This window comes from Kogia breviceps, chromosome X (genome assembly GCF_026419965.1).
Source record: "Kogia breviceps isolate mKogBre1 chromosome X, mKogBre1 haplotype 1, whole genome shotgun sequence".
Lineage (NCBI taxonomy): Eukaryota > Metazoa > Chordata > Mammalia > Artiodactyla > Physeteridae > Kogia > Kogia breviceps.
Genome location: NC_081330.1, coordinates 29,066,284 through 29,086,456, shown reverse-complemented (window position 1 = coordinate 29,086,456; position 20,173 = coordinate 29,066,284). Strand labels below are relative to the sequence as shown.

The 20,173-nt window shown below is 36.3% G+C and overlaps 1 protein-coding gene across 1 annotated transcript in view; it reads left to right on the top strand.

Moving 5' to 3' along the window:
* Positions 1 to 19,857, top strand: part of WDR44 (WD repeat domain 44) — an 84,272-nt gene extending 64,415 nt beyond the window's left edge. Inside the window, exons 14-20 of the mRNA XM_059049655.2 lie at positions 6,117 to 6,239; positions 8,864 to 9,055; positions 9,266 to 9,367; positions 9,582 to 9,697; positions 10,552 to 10,679; positions 15,404 to 15,538; positions 18,748 to 19,857. Of these exons, the coding sequence (XP_058905638.1) occupies positions 6,117 to 6,239; positions 8,864 to 9,055; positions 9,266 to 9,367; positions 9,582 to 9,697; positions 10,552 to 10,679; positions 15,404 to 15,538; positions 18,748 to 18,842 (891 nt within the window). The 3' untranslated portion in view covers positions 18,843 to 19,857. The remainder of the gene's footprint in view (positions 1 to 6,116; positions 6,240 to 8,863; positions 9,056 to 9,265; positions 9,368 to 9,581; positions 9,698 to 10,551; positions 10,680 to 15,403; positions 15,539 to 18,747) is intronic.
* Positions 19,858 to 20,173: the final 316 nt, after the last annotated feature.

Here is a 20,173-nt window from a genome sequence, read left to right as displayed (position 1 = left end):
TCTGTGTGCTCTTTTCTTAAACTTTCTTTTTTACTTAACTGTTTATCTATGTACATTTCTACATCTTATTGGCAACAAGATTCTAAGCCCCTCAAGAGTAGGTAGGGATCAGCTCTTACTTCACTTTTGTTTCTCTTGAGTATCTAGCACAGTTGATGTTTATAGTGGGTTTTCTGTTTGTTGAAGACTTATTTTGTGCCACATAATAAGAATTATCTTGTGAATACTGAAAATAACAATGCTGTGAGGTAGTTGATATTCCATACTGTGGATTAGAAGACTGGGCCTCTGACCCATCCAAGATCACAAAGCTAGTTATGGGTAGAACTTAGATCTGAATCTAATTTTTTTCACTGGTAAAATCATGCTTGGTTCAAGAAAGCTATTTAATTTCATTTATTTAATAAGTATTTATTTTTGGATTGGGTTGTTTGTTTTTTTAATATTGAGATACATGAGCTGTTTATATATTTTGGAGATTAATCCTTTGTCTGTTGATTCATTTGCAAATGTTTTCTCCCATTCTGAGGGTTGTCTTTTTGTTTTGCTTGTACTTTCCTTTGCTGTGCAAAATCTTTTAAGTTTCATTAGGTCCCATTTGTCTATTTTTGTTTTTATTTCCATTTCTCTAGGAGGTGGGTCAAAAAGGATCTTGCTGTGATTTATGTCATAAAGTGTTCTGCCTATGTTTTTCTCTAAGAGTTTGATAGTGTCTGACCTTCCATTTAGGTCTTTAATCCATTTTGAGTTTATTTTTGTGTATGGTGTTAGGGAGTGTTCTAATTTCATTCTTTTACATGTACTTGTCCAGTTTTCCCAGCATCACTTATTGAAGAGGCTGTCTTTTCTCCACTGTGTATTCTTGCATCCTTTATCCAAGATAAGGTGACCATATGTGCGTGGGTTTCTCTCTGGGCTTTCTATCCTGTTTCATTGAGCTATATTTCTTTTTTTGTGCCAGTACCATACTGTCTTGATGACTGTAGCTTTGTAGTATAGTCTGAAGTCTGGGAGCCTGATTCCTCCAGTTCCGTTTTCTTTCTCAAGATTGCTTTGGCTATTTGGGATCTTTTGTGTTTCCACACAATTGGTGAAATTTTTTTTTCTAGTTCTGTGAAAAATGCCATTGGTAATTTGAAAGGGATTGCACTGAATCTGTAGATTGCTTTGGGTAGTATAGTCATTTTCACAATATTGCTTCTTCTAACCAAGAACATGGTATATCTCTCCATCTGTTGGTAACATCTTTAATTTCTTTCATCAGTGTCTTATAGTTTTCTGCATACAGGTCTTTTGTCTCCCTAGGTAGGTTTATTCCTAGGTATTTTATTCTTTTTGTTGCAATGGTAAATGGGAGTATTTCCTTAATTTCTCTTTCAGATATTTCATCATTAGTGTATGGGAATGCAAGAGATTTCTGTGCATTAATTTTGTATCCTGCTACTTTACCAAATTCACTGATTAGCTCTAGTAGTTTTCTGGTGGCATGTTTAGAATTCTCTATGTATAGTATCATGTCATCTGCAAACAGTGACAGTTTTACTTCTTCTTTTCCAATTTGTTTTCCTTTTATTTCTTTTTCTTCTCTGATTGCCGTGGCTAGGACTCCCGAAACTACATTCAATAATGGTGGTGAGAGTGGACATCCTTGTCTTGTTCCCAATCTTACAGGAAATGGTTTCAATTTTTCACCATTGAGAATGATGTTTCCTGTGGGTTTATCATATATGGCCTTTATTATGTTGAGGTAGGTTCCCTCTGTGCCCACTTTCTGGAGAGCTTTTATCATAAATGGGTGTTGAATTTTGTCAAAAGCTTTTTCTGCATCTATTGAGATGATCATATCGTTTTCCTTCTTCAATTTGTAAATATGGTGTATCATATTGATTGGTTTGTGTACATTGAAGAATCCTTGCATCCCTGGGATAAATCCCACTTGGTCATAGTATATGATACTTTTAATGTGTTGTTGGATTCTGTTTGCTAGTAGTTTGCTGAGAATTTTTGCATCTATATTCATCAGTGATATTGGTCTGTAATTTTCTTTTTTTGTAGTATCTTTGTCTGGTTTTGTTATCAGGCTGATGGTGGCCTCATAGAATGAGTTTGGGAGTGTTCCTTCCTCTGCAACTTTTTGGAAGAGTTTGAGAAGGATGGCTGTTAGCTCTTCTCTAAATGTTTGATAGAATTCACCTGTGAAGACATCTGGTCCTGGACTTTTGTTTGTTGGAAGATTTTTAATCACAGTTTCAATTTCATTACTTGTGATTGGTCTGTTCATATTTTCTACTTCTTCCTGGTTCAGTCTTGGAAGGTTATACCTTTCTGAGAATTTTTCCATTTCTTCCAGATTGTCCATTTTATTGGCATAGAGTTGCCTGTATTAGTCTCTTAGGATGCTTTGTATTTCTGCGGTGTCTGTTGTAACTTCTCCTTTTTCATTTCTAATTTTATTGATTTGAGTCCTCTCCCTCTTTTTCTTGATGAGTCTGGCTAATGGTTTATCAATTTTGTTTATCTTCTCAAAGAACCAGCTTTTCATTTTATTGATCTTTCCTATTGTTTTCTTCGTTTCTATTTCATCTATTTCTGCTCTGATCGTTATGATTTCTTTCCTTCTACTAACTTTGGGTTTTGTTTGTTCTTCTTTCTCTAGTTTGTTTAGGTGTAAGGTTAGATTGTTTATTTGAGATGTTTCTTTTTTCTTGAGGTAGGATTGTATTGCTATAAACTTTCCTCTTAGAACTGCTTTTGCTGCATCCCATAGGTTTTGGATTGTCGTGTTTTCATTGTTATTTGTCTCTAAGTATTTTTTGATTTCCTCTTTGATTTCTTCAGTGATCTCTTGGTTATTTATTAACATGTTGTTTAGCCTCCGTGTGTTTGTCTTTTTCACGCTTTTATCCCTGTAATTGATCTCTAGTCTCGGATTGTTGTGGTCAGTAAAGATGCTTGATATGATTTCAGTTTTCTTAAATTTAGTGAGGCTTGATTTGTGACCCACGATGTGATCAATCCTGGAGAATGTTCTGTGCACACTTGAGAAGAAAGTGTAATCTGCTGGTTTGGGATGAAATGTTTGGATGATCTGTCCATTGGTGTAAGTGAGGTGTTAAACTCCCCCACTATTATTGTGTTACTGTCGATTTCCTCTTTTATAGCTGTTAGCAGTTGCCTTATGTATTGAGGTGCTCCTGTGTTGGGTGCATGTATATTTATAATTGTTATATCTTCTTCTTGGATTGATCCCTTGATCATTATGTAGTGTCCTTCCTTGTCTTTTGTAACATTCTTTATTTTAAAGTCTATTTTATCTGATGTGAGTATTGCTACTCCAGCTTTCTTTTGATTTCCATTTGCATGGAATATCTTTTTCCATCCCCTCACTTTCAGTCTCTATGTGTCCCCAGGTCTGAAGTGGGTCTCTTGTAGACAGCATATATATGGGTCTTGTTATTGTATCCATTCAGCGAGCCTTTGTCTTTTGGTTGGAGCATTTAATCCATTTACGTTTAAGGTGATTATTGATATGTATGTTCCTATTACCATTTTCTTAATTGTTTTGGGTTTATTTTTGTAGGTCCTTTTCTTTTGTGTTTCCCACTTAGAGAAGTTCCTTTAGCATTTGTTGTAGAGCTGATTTGGTGGTGCTGAATTCTCTTAGCTTTTGCTTATCTGTAAAGCTTTTGATATCTCCATAGAGTCTGAATGAGATCCTTGCGGGGTAGAGTAATCTTGGTTGTAGGTTCTTCCCTTTCATCACTTTAAGTATATCATGCCACTCCCTTCTGGCTTGTAGAGTTTCTGCTGAGAAATCAGCTGTTAACCTTATGGGAGTTCCCTTGTATGTTATTTGTCATTTTTCCCTTGCTGCTTTCAATCATTTTTCTTTGTCTTTAATTTTTGCCAGTTTGATTACTATGTGTCTTGGTGTGTTTCTCCTTGGGTTTATCCTGTATGGGACTCTCTGCACTTCCTGGACTTGGGTTGCTATTTCCCTTCCCATGTTAGAGAAGTTTTCGACTATAATCTCTTCAAATAGTTTCTCCGGTCCTTTCTCTCTCTCTTCTCCTTCTGGGCCCCATATAATAAGAATGTTGTTGCATTTAATGTTGTCCCAGAGGTCTCTTAGGCTGTCTTCATTTCTTTTCATTCTTTTTTCTTTGTTCTTTTCTGCAGCAGTGAATTCCACCGTTCTGTCTTCCAGGTCACTTAAGCGTTCTTCTGCCTCAGTTATTCTGCTATTGATTCCTTCTAGTATAGTTTTCATTTCAGTTATTGTATTGTTCATCTCTGTTTGTTTGTTCTTTAATTTTTCTAGGTCTTTGTTAAACATTTCTTGCATCTTCTCAATCTTTGCCTCCATTCTTTTTCTGAGGTCCTGGATCATCTTCACTATCATTATTCTGAATTCATTTTCTGGAAGGTTGCCTGTCTCCACTTCATTTAGTTGTTTTTCTGGGGTTTTATCTTGTTCCTTCATCTGGTACATAGCCCTCTGCCTTTTCATCTTCTCTATCTTTCTGTGAATGTGGTTTTTGTTCCACAGGCTGCATGATTGTAGTTCTTCTTGCTTCTGCTGTCTGCCCTCTCTGGTGGATTAGGTTATCTGAGAGGCTTGTGCAGGATTCCTGATGGGAGGCACTGGTGTTGGGTAGAGCTGGCTGTTGCTCTGGTGGGCAGAGCTCAGTAAAACTTTAATCTGCTTGTCTGCTGTTGGGTGGGGCTGGGTTCCCTCCCTGTTGGTTCTTTGGCCTGAGGCGACCCAGCACTGGAGCCTACCCAGGGTCTTTGGTGGGGCTAATGGCAGACTCTGGGAGGGCTCACACCAGCCAATGGAGGACTTCCCAGAACTTCTGCTGCCAGTGTCCTTGTCCTCACAGCCACCCCCTGCCTTTGCAGGTGACTCTCCAACACTAGCAAGTAGGTCTAGTTCAGTCTCTTATGGGGTCACTGCTCCTTCCCCTGGGTCCTGATGTGCACAGTATTTTGTGTGTGCCCTCCAAGAGTGGAGTCTCTGGTTGTCCCAGTCCTGTCAAAGTCCTACAATCAAATCCCGTTAGGTTTCAAAGTCTGATTATCTAGGAAATCCTCCTCCCATTGCTGGACCCCCAGCTTTGGAAGCCTGACATGGTGTTCAGAACCTTCACTCCAGTGGGTGGACTTCTGAGTTCTCCAGTTTGTGAGTCACCCACCCAGCAGTTATGAGATTTGATTTTATTGTGATTGCACCCCTCCTGCCATCTCATTGTGGCTTCTCCTTTGTCTTTGGATGTGGGGCATCTTTTTCGGTGAGTTCCAGCGTCTTCCTGTCGATGACTGTTCAGCAGTTAATTGTGATTCCGGTGTTCTCACAAGAGGGAGTGACCTACAAAATCTGGTCCCACGCCCCTGTGCAGTGGCACCTCTGGCACCCAACAGGGCCGAGCACCTGGGAATCCTATCCCCTTATGTATCCAGCTGGACACTTTTGACAGATAGATGTTTGGTTTCTGGGTGATAGGCCATCATAATGCCTAAATCAGTTACACTACCCTCTTCTAGCTTTGAAAATTCTATGATCTATTCTGAGACATTTGACTATTTCTATTCTCTAATTTTCTTGCCTAAGGTGTGACAGGTGCACAATAACTTTTCATTTCCATGCTGCGTTATAGGATAATCTTTTTGAAGGCATTTTAAGTGACAATTAGGGAATTCTTGTGCATTAAAATTCACCAGTGTTATCAATGTGAAAATAACTGAAGTGATGATCAAATGAATAGATGCCTTACATTAATAGCTAACTTCTAGTATATGCAGGCTCCAACAACCAAGGCACACCTTAGTCCTCTATTGGCATCTGGCAGATTTCTTTCAACAAAAGTCATAAGATTCATCCTCATTTCAGAATAGGTAATGTGAAAAAGTCTTAGAATCAAAGAAATATGGTATTTAACTATTGGGAAAAAAATGGGATTGTCCAAGTGAATTGGATATCTTTGTGCTTTCTGATGCTGCAGATAACAATAGTAATGACAAAACTATTGAGATACCTAAAACTAAAAGTTCACTTTTATGGTGTAAGTATTTTTTTTCATATGGTGATAAAATAATCAATATCAATTTCTCCATAGAACTACTTTCTGCTTTCTTCTTCAATGGATAAAACAGTCAGATTATGGCACATTTCCAGAAGAGAATGCCTTTGCTGTTTTCAGCATATAGATTTTGTCACTGCCATAGCTTTCCATCCAAGAGTAAGTATTTACATGTTTTTTTGTTACACTACGAGGAAGGTGAGGGAACCAGGTTTCTCTGGAGGGTAATTGGACTACAGGAAAAAAATTATTAATATCCACATAGTTAAGAGCAACTTAATTTAGTGTTTCATTCTGCTTTAAAAATAAGAAAGGAAATATTGTGCTAATCTTCATTAGAAGAGCTGGAAATATTATAGTCTAAATATGACAGTGAAAAGTCATCCCAAATCTTTAATAAGACCTGCAGGGTATAAATAAAGAAATAAATAAATAAAAGAAAGAAAAGAAATAAAATATAAATAAAGAAATAATATATCCTTCCACTGGAGACAGTGGAAGAAGAAAAGACGGCAGGTAAATAAATGAGAAAGGGAAGCATATAGGCAGGAATATTTGTAGGAGGGTCAGGAAGGGAAGAGACGAAGAGGAAAAGGTTGAAAGAGGCAAAGACCAAAATTCATTACAAGATAGACTGAATTCCTATTTCAGGTCTGAAAACATTGTTAATCTTGAGATCCCTTCATACTCATTTTCAATGTAGAAAATCCTTTAATATCTTTCCTCTAGAAAGAATTTCATATGATTTTAACTAAAGGAGAAAAATCTACTGTCATGTACTCCAGACCTATCTTATGCCCTTATAGGATAGAGCCACCAAATGCATGAGGCTAGAGTAGTTTTAGTTCTTTGCAGCTGTAAGCACAAGGGATGTCATGTGTTGGCGCTGCTTCACTAGCTATGTTGAAATAAGTGGAGGGCTTGAGCTGACCCTCGTTGACTTTCCCTCCACTACATTTGTGTATGATTATATTTCCAATCATGTCCTCATCTCTATGTGTTTAGTACCCATTGTCTTTTTAATGCAACCTTTCAATTATATTGACATTTCTTTCTCTCCCTCCCCAAATTAAGAAAGAAGAATGACTTTTTTCTCTCATTATAATTTCCCTCCCTGGGCAGGCTTATAACATAGGCAGTAATAATTCTGAACCCTTAGAGAAGATTTTATTAAGAACTTTTGAAAATTAAAAATGCTTGATCTATTAATAAGTGTATCAGTTTTGACCATCAAGCTTTCGAGGCTTCTTTCTAAATAATACCCCCATCCTGTCACCTAAGGGTGCAACAAAAAGATAGATTTTACCCCTGTCAGCACCTGTGAGCAAAATCCCCCCACCTCTATTTTAACTCTAATGTATCAAGATGGAAAGAGAGGGGTATTAGGTGGTAATAGTTATCTATGTAGTACTTTATTATTAAGGTTTTTGTTTAGTCAATAATTTTCCTATACTTTTATTTGGTTTTATTTTGGAAACTGAAAAGCCTTATTTCTAAAAATTCTACTGACCTGGAGAATTTATGACAGGGGCTAGGGAAGAATGGGGTGGTGTTGACATTTTCCTAGGAAATATGACTCTATCAAATAATGTTACATAGAAGAAGGAAGCAGAGTTATAAAAGAAATAGCAAAATGGAGATACACATATACCCACGTGTATATATGTATGTAAATAAAATTCTGAATTGTAAGACCAAGTTGAAGTATTTTTATTTGTTCAGCACTTCTGCTGGTAGACATTGAGTTGAGCCTACTGTACCATAGCCATAAAAATGCCTATTCTATGAAGGTTATCCTTGACGGGCTTGAGAAGTGGGTAAGAATAATAATCTTGAGTGGAGAAGAAAATCTGTTTCTTGTTTTGGCATCCCAATTATTTTATTTTATTTTTAATTCTTATGTTACTAAAAATTAGAGCAGATTCATGGTAGGCTTGGTTTAGTTTAGAACAGGGTTTCTAAACCTTGGCACTAATGGCATTTGGGGTTGGATAATTCTTTTTCGTAGAGAGAGGAAAGGCTGTCCTGTGCATTGTAGGCTGTTTAGCAGCATTCCTGGCCTCTACCCACTAGATGTCAGTAGCGCCCCACCCTCTAAATTGTGACAATCAAAACTGTCTCCAGATTGCTACATGTCTCCTGTGGGGCCAGGTTGCCCCCACCTGAGAAACCCTGGTTTGAGATTGAGAATTTAAATAGTGAAGCAATTCTCTGTTGACAGGGTGTCAGAGTTCCAAAAATTGACTGGTTCTGTGGGCTAACTGGCATTAGTTACTCTTTTATCCATCTGTTACATGTATCCCAAGGAGGGTATGGGCAAATGTACCATTATAGGATAGTGTTTCCCAAAGCATGTTCCTTGAATTGCTAGCCCTGATAGATCCCCCTACCTGACCCCCCAAAAAGTTGCCCATTAAAGATTCAGAGTGCGTGTTAACTGAGAATCATGTTTAACTTTCTGTAACCCAGAATTTCTCAAACTTATTTAACCACAGAACCCTTCTCCTACACAATATATACTCAAACACATTATCTATTAACATCTATACCTTGGGAAAAGCAGTTTAAGGATATGATAAAATGATTAGAATGTCATTTCTCCAAAATGAATACTGAGGTTTCTAATTGTTATTTTTAGTGACTGAAATAATGCTTATTTTAATACTTTTTAAATGAAATCTATATATTTTAACATTATTTCTAATAGACTTAATGTATTGATTTGCTAACAAGTTTTTCTTCACGTGAATAAATGAAAACTTCCTCTTTCGTCACATTTTTAGGATGACAGGTATTTTCTAAGTGGGTCATTAGATGGAAAGCTCCGCCTTTGGAACATACCTGACAAAAAAGTGGCTTTGTGGAATGAAGTAGATGGTCAGACAAAATTGATCACAGCTGCAAATTTCTGTCAGAATGGCAAATATGCAGTGATTGGGACATATGATGGCAGGTGTATTTTCTATGATACAGAGGTAAATGACTGTCTTTTATAAATTACATACTTGAATACTTAGATACTTCTGTGGTTTGGTATAAGTTGGTGTATCCTCTCTGGGCTTTAACTGCCTTATCTGTAAACTGGGACAAATAGTACCATGTTTGTGAGTTGGCTCAGATGATCTTTGAGTTTTCTTTCTAATTCTGATCTTTTTAAATTGTGATTTTTTTTTTTTTTTTTTTAGCATTTGAAATACCACACACAGATACATGTCCGATCTACCAGAGGGCGCAACAAGGTTGGAAGAAAAATTACTGGCATTGAGCCTTTACCTGGAGAATATAAGGTACTAGGTATTCAAAACCATCTGTCTCCACACTATATATAGACTCCTGAAAGTAAGTTCTTCATATCTTAGCTAAGAATATATTTCCTTTCCTATGGAATATTGCTTTTTCTAGTTTTGAGATATTCTGTATGTGTCTAACACCCTTTTTTGGTTGTAACTTAGCACAGATTAAAAGATGGTATTTTTAACTTTTCCTTTGATTTGTTTTTAGATACTGGTAACTTCAAATGACTCCAGAATCAGATTATATGATCTTAGAGATTTGTCACTGTCCATGAAGTATAAGGGTTATGTCAACAGCAGCAGCCAGATCAAAGCAAGTTTCAGGTAAATTGGCAATGAGGAATTCCCAAAAGAGATCAGAACATTTCTCCCCTACTCCCATTTTTCCATTGATCTATGGCTTATGTTTATATGGTGTTGTTAGTTACTTTGCAGTTTTACAACTGGTGTCTCATATCAGTCATACGTACATTATCCAGCTGTTTGGTAGAGTTCAAATTGCCCCTGCTCTGCAGATGAAGAAACCAACACTCAGAAAATTAAGTAATGTGCCTAAAGTCACACTGGTAGTTGCAGAACCAGGATTAGAAGACCCAGCTCCAGAATTTGTGCTTTTGTACTTTCATGTATGCTTTCTAAGAGGAGATTTACCCCACCACTGCCCACCCCACCCATGGTCTTGATCCTTTTAGGTACAGAAGTTAATAAAGCATTTCGAGACCCTAAAGTACAGTGTCCTGTACTTATACCTTTGCATATCATTATTATTTGAACTGTTAATTTGGGATCTGCAGGCTCTCCTGAAATACCTACCTTTTCTTCCTTTATAGCCCTCCTTATTTCAGCTCTTTTCTTACCAGTTCTCCTTTCTTCTTGAATTACCCAGTAATTTAATTGGTAAAGTATTCTGCTTCTCTCTTTTATCTCTTAAGTAGGCACTCATCGCAGTGTGGGTTAACCCAGCAGCAGTTACCTAGAACTTCGATGAAAATACTAATGCCACTGGCCACCCATGTCAAACCTACACGTTCAGAACCTCTGGAGTGAGACTAGGAATCTGTATTTCAACAAGTTCTCTTGGCTGTTTTCTTAGGTGTTTCAAACTTGGAAGCTCTGATAGAGGGAAACCTAAAAAAAACCCCAACTTTGATTTTTTTTTCTTTCTTCCCTAAATGTAGCCATGATTTCAGTTACCTCGTTAGTGGCTCAGAAGATAAGTATGTTTATATCTGGAGTACTTACCATGACTTAAGCAAGTTTACTTCAGTGAGGAGAGATCGTAATGACTTTTGGGAAGGTATTAAAGGTAAATAAATGCCTACTTTTATGTGTCTTGTAAGTGAATAAAGTTAAAATGGAGATGTATTATAAGTAAATTTGTATAGGCATTATTTCAGAGAGACAGTTTAGCAGTTTTAACTGCTTTCACATTGTATTGGCTTTGTTTGATTTTTCTGTACCAAGGAAGAACTTATACTTGTCTAAAATTTGAGAAGTCATGGAATCTCAGAACTTGTATGTGGTTTTGGTTTATTTTTCTTTTAACATCTTTACTGGAGTATAATTGCTTTACAATGTTGTGTGAGTTTCTGCTATATAACACAGTGAATCAGCTATATGTATACATATATATCCCTTCCCTCTTGTGTCTCCCTCCCACCCTCCCTATCCCACCCCTCTAGGTGGCCACAAAGCACCGAGCTGATCTCCCTGTGCTATGCAGCTGCTTCCCACTAGCTATCTGTTTTACATTTGGTAGTGTATATATGTCCATGCCACTCTCTCACTTTCTCACAGCTTACCCTCCCCTCCCCATGTCCTCAAGTCCATTCTCTACGTCTGCATCTTGATTCCTGTCCTTCCCCTAGGTTCTTCAGAACCATTTTTTTAAATTTTTAGATTCCATATATATGTGTTAGCATACAGTATTTGTTCTTCTCTTTCTGACTTATTTCACTCTGTATGACAGACTCTAGGTCTATCCACCTCACTACAAATAACTCAATTTCATTCCTTTCTATGGCTGAGTAATATTCCATTGTATATATGTGCCACATTTTTTTTAACATCTTTATTGGAGTATAATTGCTTTACAATGGTGTGTTAGTTTCTGCTTTGCAACAAAGTGAATCAGTTATACATATACACATGTTCCCATATCTCTTCCCTCTTGTGTCTCCCTCCCTCCCACCCTCCCTATCCCACCCCTCTAGGTGGTCACAAACCACCTAGCTGATCTCCCTGTGCCATGCGGCTGCTTCCCACTAGCTATCCACCCTACGTTTGGTAGTGTATATATGTCCATGCCACTCTCTCACTTCATCACAGCTTGCCCTTCCCCCTCCCCATATCCTCAAGGCCATGCTCTAGTAGATCTGTGTTTTATTCCCATCCTACCCTTTGGCTCTTCAAGACATTTTTTTCTTAGATTCCATATATATATGTGTTAGCATACGGTATTTGTTTTTCTTCTTCTGACTTACTTCACTCTGTATGACAGACTCCAGGTCCATCCACCTCACTACAAATAACTCAATTTCGTTTCTTTTTATGGCTGAGTAATATTCCATTGTATACATGTGCCACATCCTCTTTATCCATTTGTGCCACATCTTCTTTATCCATTCATCCGATGATGGACACTCAGGTTGCTTCCGTGTCCTGGCTATTGTAAATAGAGCTGCAGTGAACATTGTGGTACATGACACTTTTTGAATTATAGTTTACTCGGGGTATATGCCCAGTAGTGGGATTGCTGGGTCATATGGTAGTTCTATTTTTAGTTTTTTAAGGAACCTCCATACTGTTCTACATAGTGGCTGTATCAATTTACATTCCCATCAACAGTGAAAGAGGGTTCCCTTTTCTTCACACCCTCTCCGGCATTTATTGTTTGTAGACTTTTTGATGATGGCCATTCTGACTGGTGTGAGGTGATACCTCATTGTAGTTTCGATTTGCATTTCTCTGATGATTAGTGATGTTGAGCATCCTTTCATGTGTTTGTTGGCAATCTGTATATCTTCTTTGGAGAGATGCCTATTTAGGTCTTCTGCCCATTTTTGGATTGGGTTGTTGGTTTTTTTTATATTGAGCTGCATGAGCTGCTTGTGAATTTTGGAGATTAGTCCTTTGTCAGTTTCTTCATTTGCAAATATTTTCTCCCATTCTGAGGGTTGTCTTTTCATCTTGTTTATGTTTTCCTTTGCTGTGCAAAAGCTTTTAAGCTTCATTAGGTCCCATTTGTTTATTTTTGTTTTTATTTACATTTCTCTAGGAGGTGGGTCAAAAAGGATCTTGCTGTGATTTATGTCATAAAGTGTTCTGCCTATATTTTCCTCTAAGAGTTTGATAGTGTCTGGCCTTCCATTTAGGTCTTTAATCCATTTTGAGTTTATTTTGGTGTATGGTATTAGGGAGTGTTCTAATTTCATTCTTTTACATGTAGCTGTCCAGTTTTCCCAGCACCACTTATTGAAGAGGCTGTCTTTTCTCCATTGTATATTTTTGCCTCCTTTATCTAAAGTAAGGTGACCATATTTGCGTGGGTTTACCTCTAGGCTTTCTATCCTGTTCCATTGATCTATACTTCTGTTTTTGTGCCAGTACCATACTGTCTTGCTGACTGTAGTTTTGTAGTATAGTCTGAAGTCAGGGAGCCTGATTCCTCCAGCTGTTTTTATTTCTCAAGATTGCTTTGGCTGTTTGGGGTCTTTTATGTTTCCATACAAATTGTGACATTTTTTGTTCTAGTTCTGTGAAAAATGCCACTGGTAGTTTGATAGGGATTGCACTGAATCTGTAGATTGCTTTGGGTAGTATAGTCATTTTCACAATGTTGATTCTTCCAACCAAGAACATGGTATATCTCTCCATCTGTTTTGTATCATCTTTAATTTCTTTCATCAGTGTCTTATAGTTTTCTGCATACAGGTCTTTTGTCTCCTTAGATAGGTTTATTTCTAGATATTTTATTCTTTTTGTTGCAGTGGTAAATGGGAGTGTTTCCTTAATTTCTGTTTTAGATTTCTCATCATTAATGTATAGGAGTGCAAGAGATTTCTGTGCATAAATTTTGTATCCTGCTATTTTACCAAATTCATTGATTAGCTCTAGTAGTTTTCTGGTAGAGTATTTAGGATTCTCTATGTATAGTATCATGTCATCTGCAGACAGTGACAGCTTTACTTCTTCTTTTCCAATTTGGATTCCTTTTCTTTCTTTTTCTTCTCTGATTGCTGTGGCTAAAACTTCCAAAACTATGTTGAATAATAGTGGTGAGAGTGGACAACCTTGTCTTGTTCCTGATCTTAGAGGAAATGGTTTCAGTTTTTCGCCATTGAGAACGATGTTGCCTGTGGGTTTGTCACATATGGCCTTTATTTTGTTGAGGTAAGTTCCCTCTATGCCTACTTTCTGGAGGGTTTTTATCATAAGTGGGTGTTGAATTTTGTCGAAAGCTTTTTCTGCATCTATTGAGATGATCATATGGTTTTTCTCCTTCAGTTTGTTAATATGGTGTGTCACATTGATTGATTTGTGTATATTGAAGAATCTTTGCATTCCTGGGATAAACCCCACTTGATCATGATATATGATCCTTTTAATGTGCTATTGGATTCTGTTTACTAGTATTTTGTTGAGGATTTTTGCATCTATGTTCATCAGTGATATTGGCCTGTAGTTTTCTTTCTTTGTGTCATCTTTGTCTGGTTTTGGTATTAGGGTGATGGTGGCCTCGTAGAATGACTTTGAGAGTGTTCCTCCCTCTGCTGTATTTTGGAAGAGTTTGAGAAGGTTATGTGTTAGCTCTTCTTTAAATGTTTGATAGAATTTGCCTGTGAAGCCATCTGGTCCTGGACTTTTGTTTGTTGGAAGATTTTTAATCACAGTCTCAATTTCAGTGCTTGTGATTGGTCTGTTTATATTTTCTGTTTCTTCCTGGTTCAGTTTGGAAGGTTGTGCTTTTCTAAGAATTTGTCCATTTCTTCCAGGTTGTCCATTTTATTGGCATAGAGTTGCTTGTAGTAATCTCTCATGATCCTTTGTATTTCTGCAGTGTCAGTTGTTACTTCTCCTTTTTCATTTCTAATTCTGTTGATTTGAGTCTTCTCCCTTTCTTTCTTGATGAGTCTGGCTAAGGGTTTATCATTTTTGTTTGTCTTCTCAAAGAACCAGCTTTTAGTTTTATTGACCTTTGCTATTGTTTCCTTCATTTCTTTTTCATTTATTTCTGATCTGATCTTTATGATTTCTTTCCTTCTGCTAACTTTGGGGTTTTTTTGTTCTTCTTTCTCTAATTGCTTTAGGTGTAAGGTTAGGTTGTTTATTTGAGTTGTTTCTTGTTTCTTTTGGTAGGACTGTATTGCTATAAACTTCCCTCTTAGGACTGCTTTTGCTGCATCCCCTAGGTTTTGGCTCGTCGTGTTTTCATTGTCATTTGTTTCTAGTTATTTTTTGATTTCCTCTTTGGTTTCTTCAGTGACCTCCTGGTTATTTAGTAGTGTATTGTTTAGCTTCCATGGTTTTGTATTTTTTACAGATTTTTTCCTGTAATTGATATCTAGTCTCATAGCATTGTGGTTGAAAAAGATACTTGATACTATTTCAGTTTTCTTCAATTTACCAAGGTTTGACTTGTGACCCAAGTTATGGTCTATCCTGGAATATGTTCCGTGAGCACTTGAGAAGAAAGTGTATTCTGTTGTTTTTGGATGGAATGTCCTATAAATGTCAATTAAGTCCATCTTGTTTAATGTATCATTTAAAACTTGTGTTTCCTTATTTATTTTCATTTCTGGTGATTTGTCCATTGGTGAAAGTGGGGTGTTAAAGTCCCCTACTATGATGAATTTGGTTTTTTTAATAAAATATTTTTGGGTTTTAAGTAGTTCTTAGTTACTTATATGTTAGTTTTTAAAGGTACTTGCATATAACATACACTATTATGTTTTTTGCAATATTATACGTTTTGTCTTGTTGGTTAGAATCATGTTTATTAGTTGTCTTGAAGTAAATTTTTTTTCCCAGCACATAATGCAGTTGTTACATCAGCCATCTTTGCTCCAAACCCAAGTTTGATGTTGTCTTTGGATGTGCAGTCTGAAAAATCAGAAGGGAACAATAAAGGTGAAGATGCTGAAGTTTTGGATAACATGCCCTCTGGTAGGTATTCATATTTTATTTGTCCTTCATTTTCTCTAGTCAGCCTTTAGTAGCCTCATTGACCTGTGGGTATTATGAGGTCTTCATGAGTATGAAGAATATTTCTTTTATACAGCATAATGGTTGTCAGATGTTCATTTCTGAACATTTTGGTAACATAGTTCTTGCAAGTTTTATTTCTTTGAAATTCACCTGGGAATTAAAACTGAAAATTTTGAAAGTTGTAATTTTTTTAATGGACAACTATTCTCTTGCAAACCAGACATAAATATATACAAGATAAATTATCTGTCTGTACTGTACTATAATCTCTGTGAGGGCAAAGATTTTATGTGCTTTATTTATTGTTGTAGGGCCAGTACCTAGCACAGGGCTTGCCTGCATATAGTAGGTGCTTAATAAACATTTACTGAATAACTGAATTAAACCAAAATGAGAGCAGTGTTCTTTTCTAATTGCCACAGATTTACAGCTTCTCATAGATAGCTGTTTACAAGCCAGTAATTCTTGCCCTTTGCAGCAAATACTTTGAGAATGAATAGTACTTTCAGTTTTATAAAATGCTCAGATTAGGAAGTCAAAAGCAACGGTCAAGTAGTATTGAGTGCCAATTATATAAAAATGGTCCCTGTTAATTCTTAAGAGTAAAGTAAAACCATGTAAACTTGGACCAGTTGTTAATGAAAACAAGTTTGTATTGCTAAAATCTATTGCAGAATATTTTATGAAATGTGTTTTCTCACTTTAGAGAGCATACCCAGGCCTTGTATAGAGTTATAAAGTCACAACAATAGATACAATGTAGTAAGAGTGCTTCTAAAAGTATTTGAATACTAAAAAGTTCTCAAGCATTTTTATCTCACTTAATATCAAGTAATTTTCCTTGTGGTATTATTTTCACTGTACACTATACTAAATACACTATTTCTTCTGTCTGTGAAGAAAAATTTTGATAGCAAAGATGAACTTCAGTCTAGCTTTCTTTTAAAAAAAAAAAATTTAAATATTTATTTATTTATTTGGTTGCACTGGGTCTTACTTGTGGCAGGCAGGCTCCTTAGTTGTGCCATGTGGGATCTAGTTCCCTGACCAGGGATCGAACCCAGATCCCCTGCATTGGGAGCATGGAGTCTTATCCACTGTGCCACCAGGGAAGTCCCTAGCATTTCTTTCAATTACCAGATTTAAAAATCAACCAACTCAGAATTATTACACCTTTACTAAATGCCTGTTTAGAAATATTTCTTTTCATTTTCTTTTTCTTTTTTTCTCAGTCAAATCCTACTTCTCTCTTCTAAATTAAGTCATTTGGTTGGGGTTTTTTCCTTTTCTTTTACCCCAATACCTTTTTACACTCTGCATATTTCCCCTATGCATTGAACAGAAAATTCTAGCTTTTTAAACCATTTGAGGATAAATGAAAAGTACCTTTTTTAAACTTCTCAAAACTACACCATATTAACATGGTTCAGTTATTACTTAACTGGGTCCTTTTTAAAGAGGCACAACTTTGGATTATACTCAGATTTGTGTTTGCTGTTTTGTACCTATGTAGGTATACTCTAAGAATAAACTCTTAAACTCAGGGTATGAGATCATAAAATATATCTGATTGCCCTTCCTCTTTATTCTGATGTATTTGGCAACTTAAGCTTCAGTTTTCCTCATGTTTAAAATGGTGATAATACCTCATTTATAAGGTTGTGATATGGGCAGAAGACCTGAATAGACATTTCTCCAAAGACCTACAGATGGCCAACAGGCACATGAAAAGATGCTCCACATCGCCAATTATTAGAGAAATGCAAATCAAAACTACAGTGTGTACACACACACACACACACACACACACACACACACACACACACACACACACTGGAATATTGCTCAACCATAAAAAAGAATGAAATAATGTCATTTGCAGCAGTGTGGATGGACCTAGCGATTATCATATTAAATGAAGTAAGTCAGAGAAAGACAAATATGATATCACTTATATGTGGAATCTAAAAAATAGTACACATGAACTTATGTACAAAACAGAAACAGACTCACAGACATAGAAAACAAACTTATGGCTACCAAAGAGGAAGGGGGGAGGGATAAATTAGGAGTATCTCCGAATCACTTTGCTGTACACCTGAAATTAACACAATATTTTAAATCAACTATACTTCAATTTAAAGAAAAAAAGATACAGCTGAAAACTAAAAAAAAGACAAAACAAGGTTGTGAGAAGAATTAAAGATAACACATGTAAGGTGTCTAGCAAAATGCCTGGCATGTAGTAGACATTATCATCTTCATCATATTGTATCTTATAAAGCACTTCTATATATATATGATGAATTATTTTCTTCTCTAGCCTTTCTGATATCCCTCAGTTGTTTGCTGCTGCTTCTGCTGCATAGCACTATGAGATATACCAAAACTGTGGTTAGGAACGTTCAGCAGCTTAGGATATGTTTTTAACAAATCTAAGTGAAACCATTTTGTCTAACATCCTGTACACAACTTCCCAGTTAAAGTTTGGATTATTTTCTTCCTTACTAATCAGTCCTTCTTAAATCCGCAATTTTTGACTATGCATAATAGTTAACACTGAATTTTGTTCATTAAATGTTTTTACCAGCAAATGTAAGTGGTAAGCGTTTTTGCCATTCGGCGTAGTAGCTACATGGTTCTTCAGTATGGACTGCAAAGGCAAAAGGTGCTCTCAGCATTCACAGAGTGATCGTGTGTACTTCATTTCATGGCAGTACCAGTGTGTCTGCTGTACACTAAACCTTACTGTCAACCTCATTAGTGAACCCTACTGGCAAAAGGCTTGCCCCGCTGATCCCATCCTGCCAACATTCCAGTCCTGGGGCTGAATAACACGCTAGCCTCTTGCCGCGAAATGAAGAATTAGACAACTTAGAGGCTTTGGCTGCCTGGGAGTAAATGCAGGCATCCTGGCCCCAAGGGACCATAATCTCTCCTTAGCTGCCAGGAAAAGAGCAGCTAAGACAAGGTAAGTGGAAGTGAGCCTCAAAGAGGAGAGGTACAGGAGGATGAAAGGATCACAGGAGCAAGCCAGAAAAGAGACTAAAAAGGCTGGAAGAGGTTCTTCCACCCTAGAGGTAGAGGGTCATGGGCATGTGACAGTTGTGGCAGCAGGCTTCATATTCCTTTAAAATCAACTAAAAACTTTCTTTTATGCTTTTAAGGTATTATGAAGACAGATAACACAGAAGTTCTTCTCTCTGCTGACTTCACTGGAGCAATCAAAGTGTTTATTAACAGAAGGAAAAATGTATCTTAATTTGAAATGACATTTAAAATAAACATATCAGTAAGTTTCTATATGTATCAGAACTAAAAAAAAGTTATAATGTTTCAGGCCAACATCCTTTTTTTAATTTTTATTGGAAGTTGTTCAAATATAATATATTTTTTGAGAGGCAACGTTAATGATCTAGTAAACCCGGGACTGATAGACTAGAAAGGAATGTCGCTAGAATAACATTGCCAAACATTAGGCTTTACATGTTTTTGTTATATAATTGTGAACATGCACAGGTCTCTGCATGAAAATATATTAATATATTAATCACATGTGTGTGCCTTTTGGTTACATGCACTAAATCTAACAGTTAAATTATTTCAGTGGCTCTTTTGGCCTCTTACTGAGGGGGAGTGTCTTGTTTCTAGCTTAAATAATTTCTTTTGCACAAAATTTCATTTTTAAGAGAAGTGGTATCTTTTGACTGAGTTACTATTTTTTAAATGTTATATAAGGTTTTCAATAGGTCAACAACCATGTGTAAATGGTTTTTATAAATTTCTCAATTTGGGGACTTTTTGCGTGTGTGGTCTAAATTGTGGACTTAAGATTCTTTTCTTTGTATGTGTGTGTGTGTATATATCTATATATAGAGAGAGGGTTTTTTTTTTGTTGTTTTTTGTTTTTTTGCCACACTGGAGCACAATGTTTCCTATGTAAAGAATTCTTTTCATTCTTTATCCATGAGCACCAGGCTTTGCTCACTTAAAAAAATTAAGCCACATTAAGGAGTGAGTCTTCTTTTTTACAATAATGTAAAAATGGACAGTTTACATTTTTTAAAGCATTGTAGGTTTAAAAATTAAGCTGTTTTGTTTTATGTTGTTGAATTTGAAAGCCTTTGTTGTAAATATTGATATAATGTACCAATGAAATAACATCTGGGGTGATGGAACCCTGATAATGTTGTTGATGGTTAGCATATGTTTCTGAAAATTAAATATGTATTATTAAAAGTTGGTGGCCAAAACTTGTTAAACATATGACTTTATTTTCAGATGACTTCGGTAAATTGAGAAATGTAAAAAAACCAAAATCTTGTTTTATAATTTGATTTTTAGCAAGCAGAGATCAAATTTTGGACTGCTAAATTATAATGCATTAGCTATATACCTTTAAGATAAAAAGTTTTTAATTCTAGTTCTAAAATGAACACTGCTAACAGTTCATCTGTATGCTTATATGTTCTGTACTGCATTTGTTTTCAGTATATAGGTGAGAAGCTGGAGAGCCGTGATCACATCCTTATTAATCAGCATGGTCTTTTTTTTATTATTTATTTTATTTATTTATTTTTGGCTGTGTTGGGT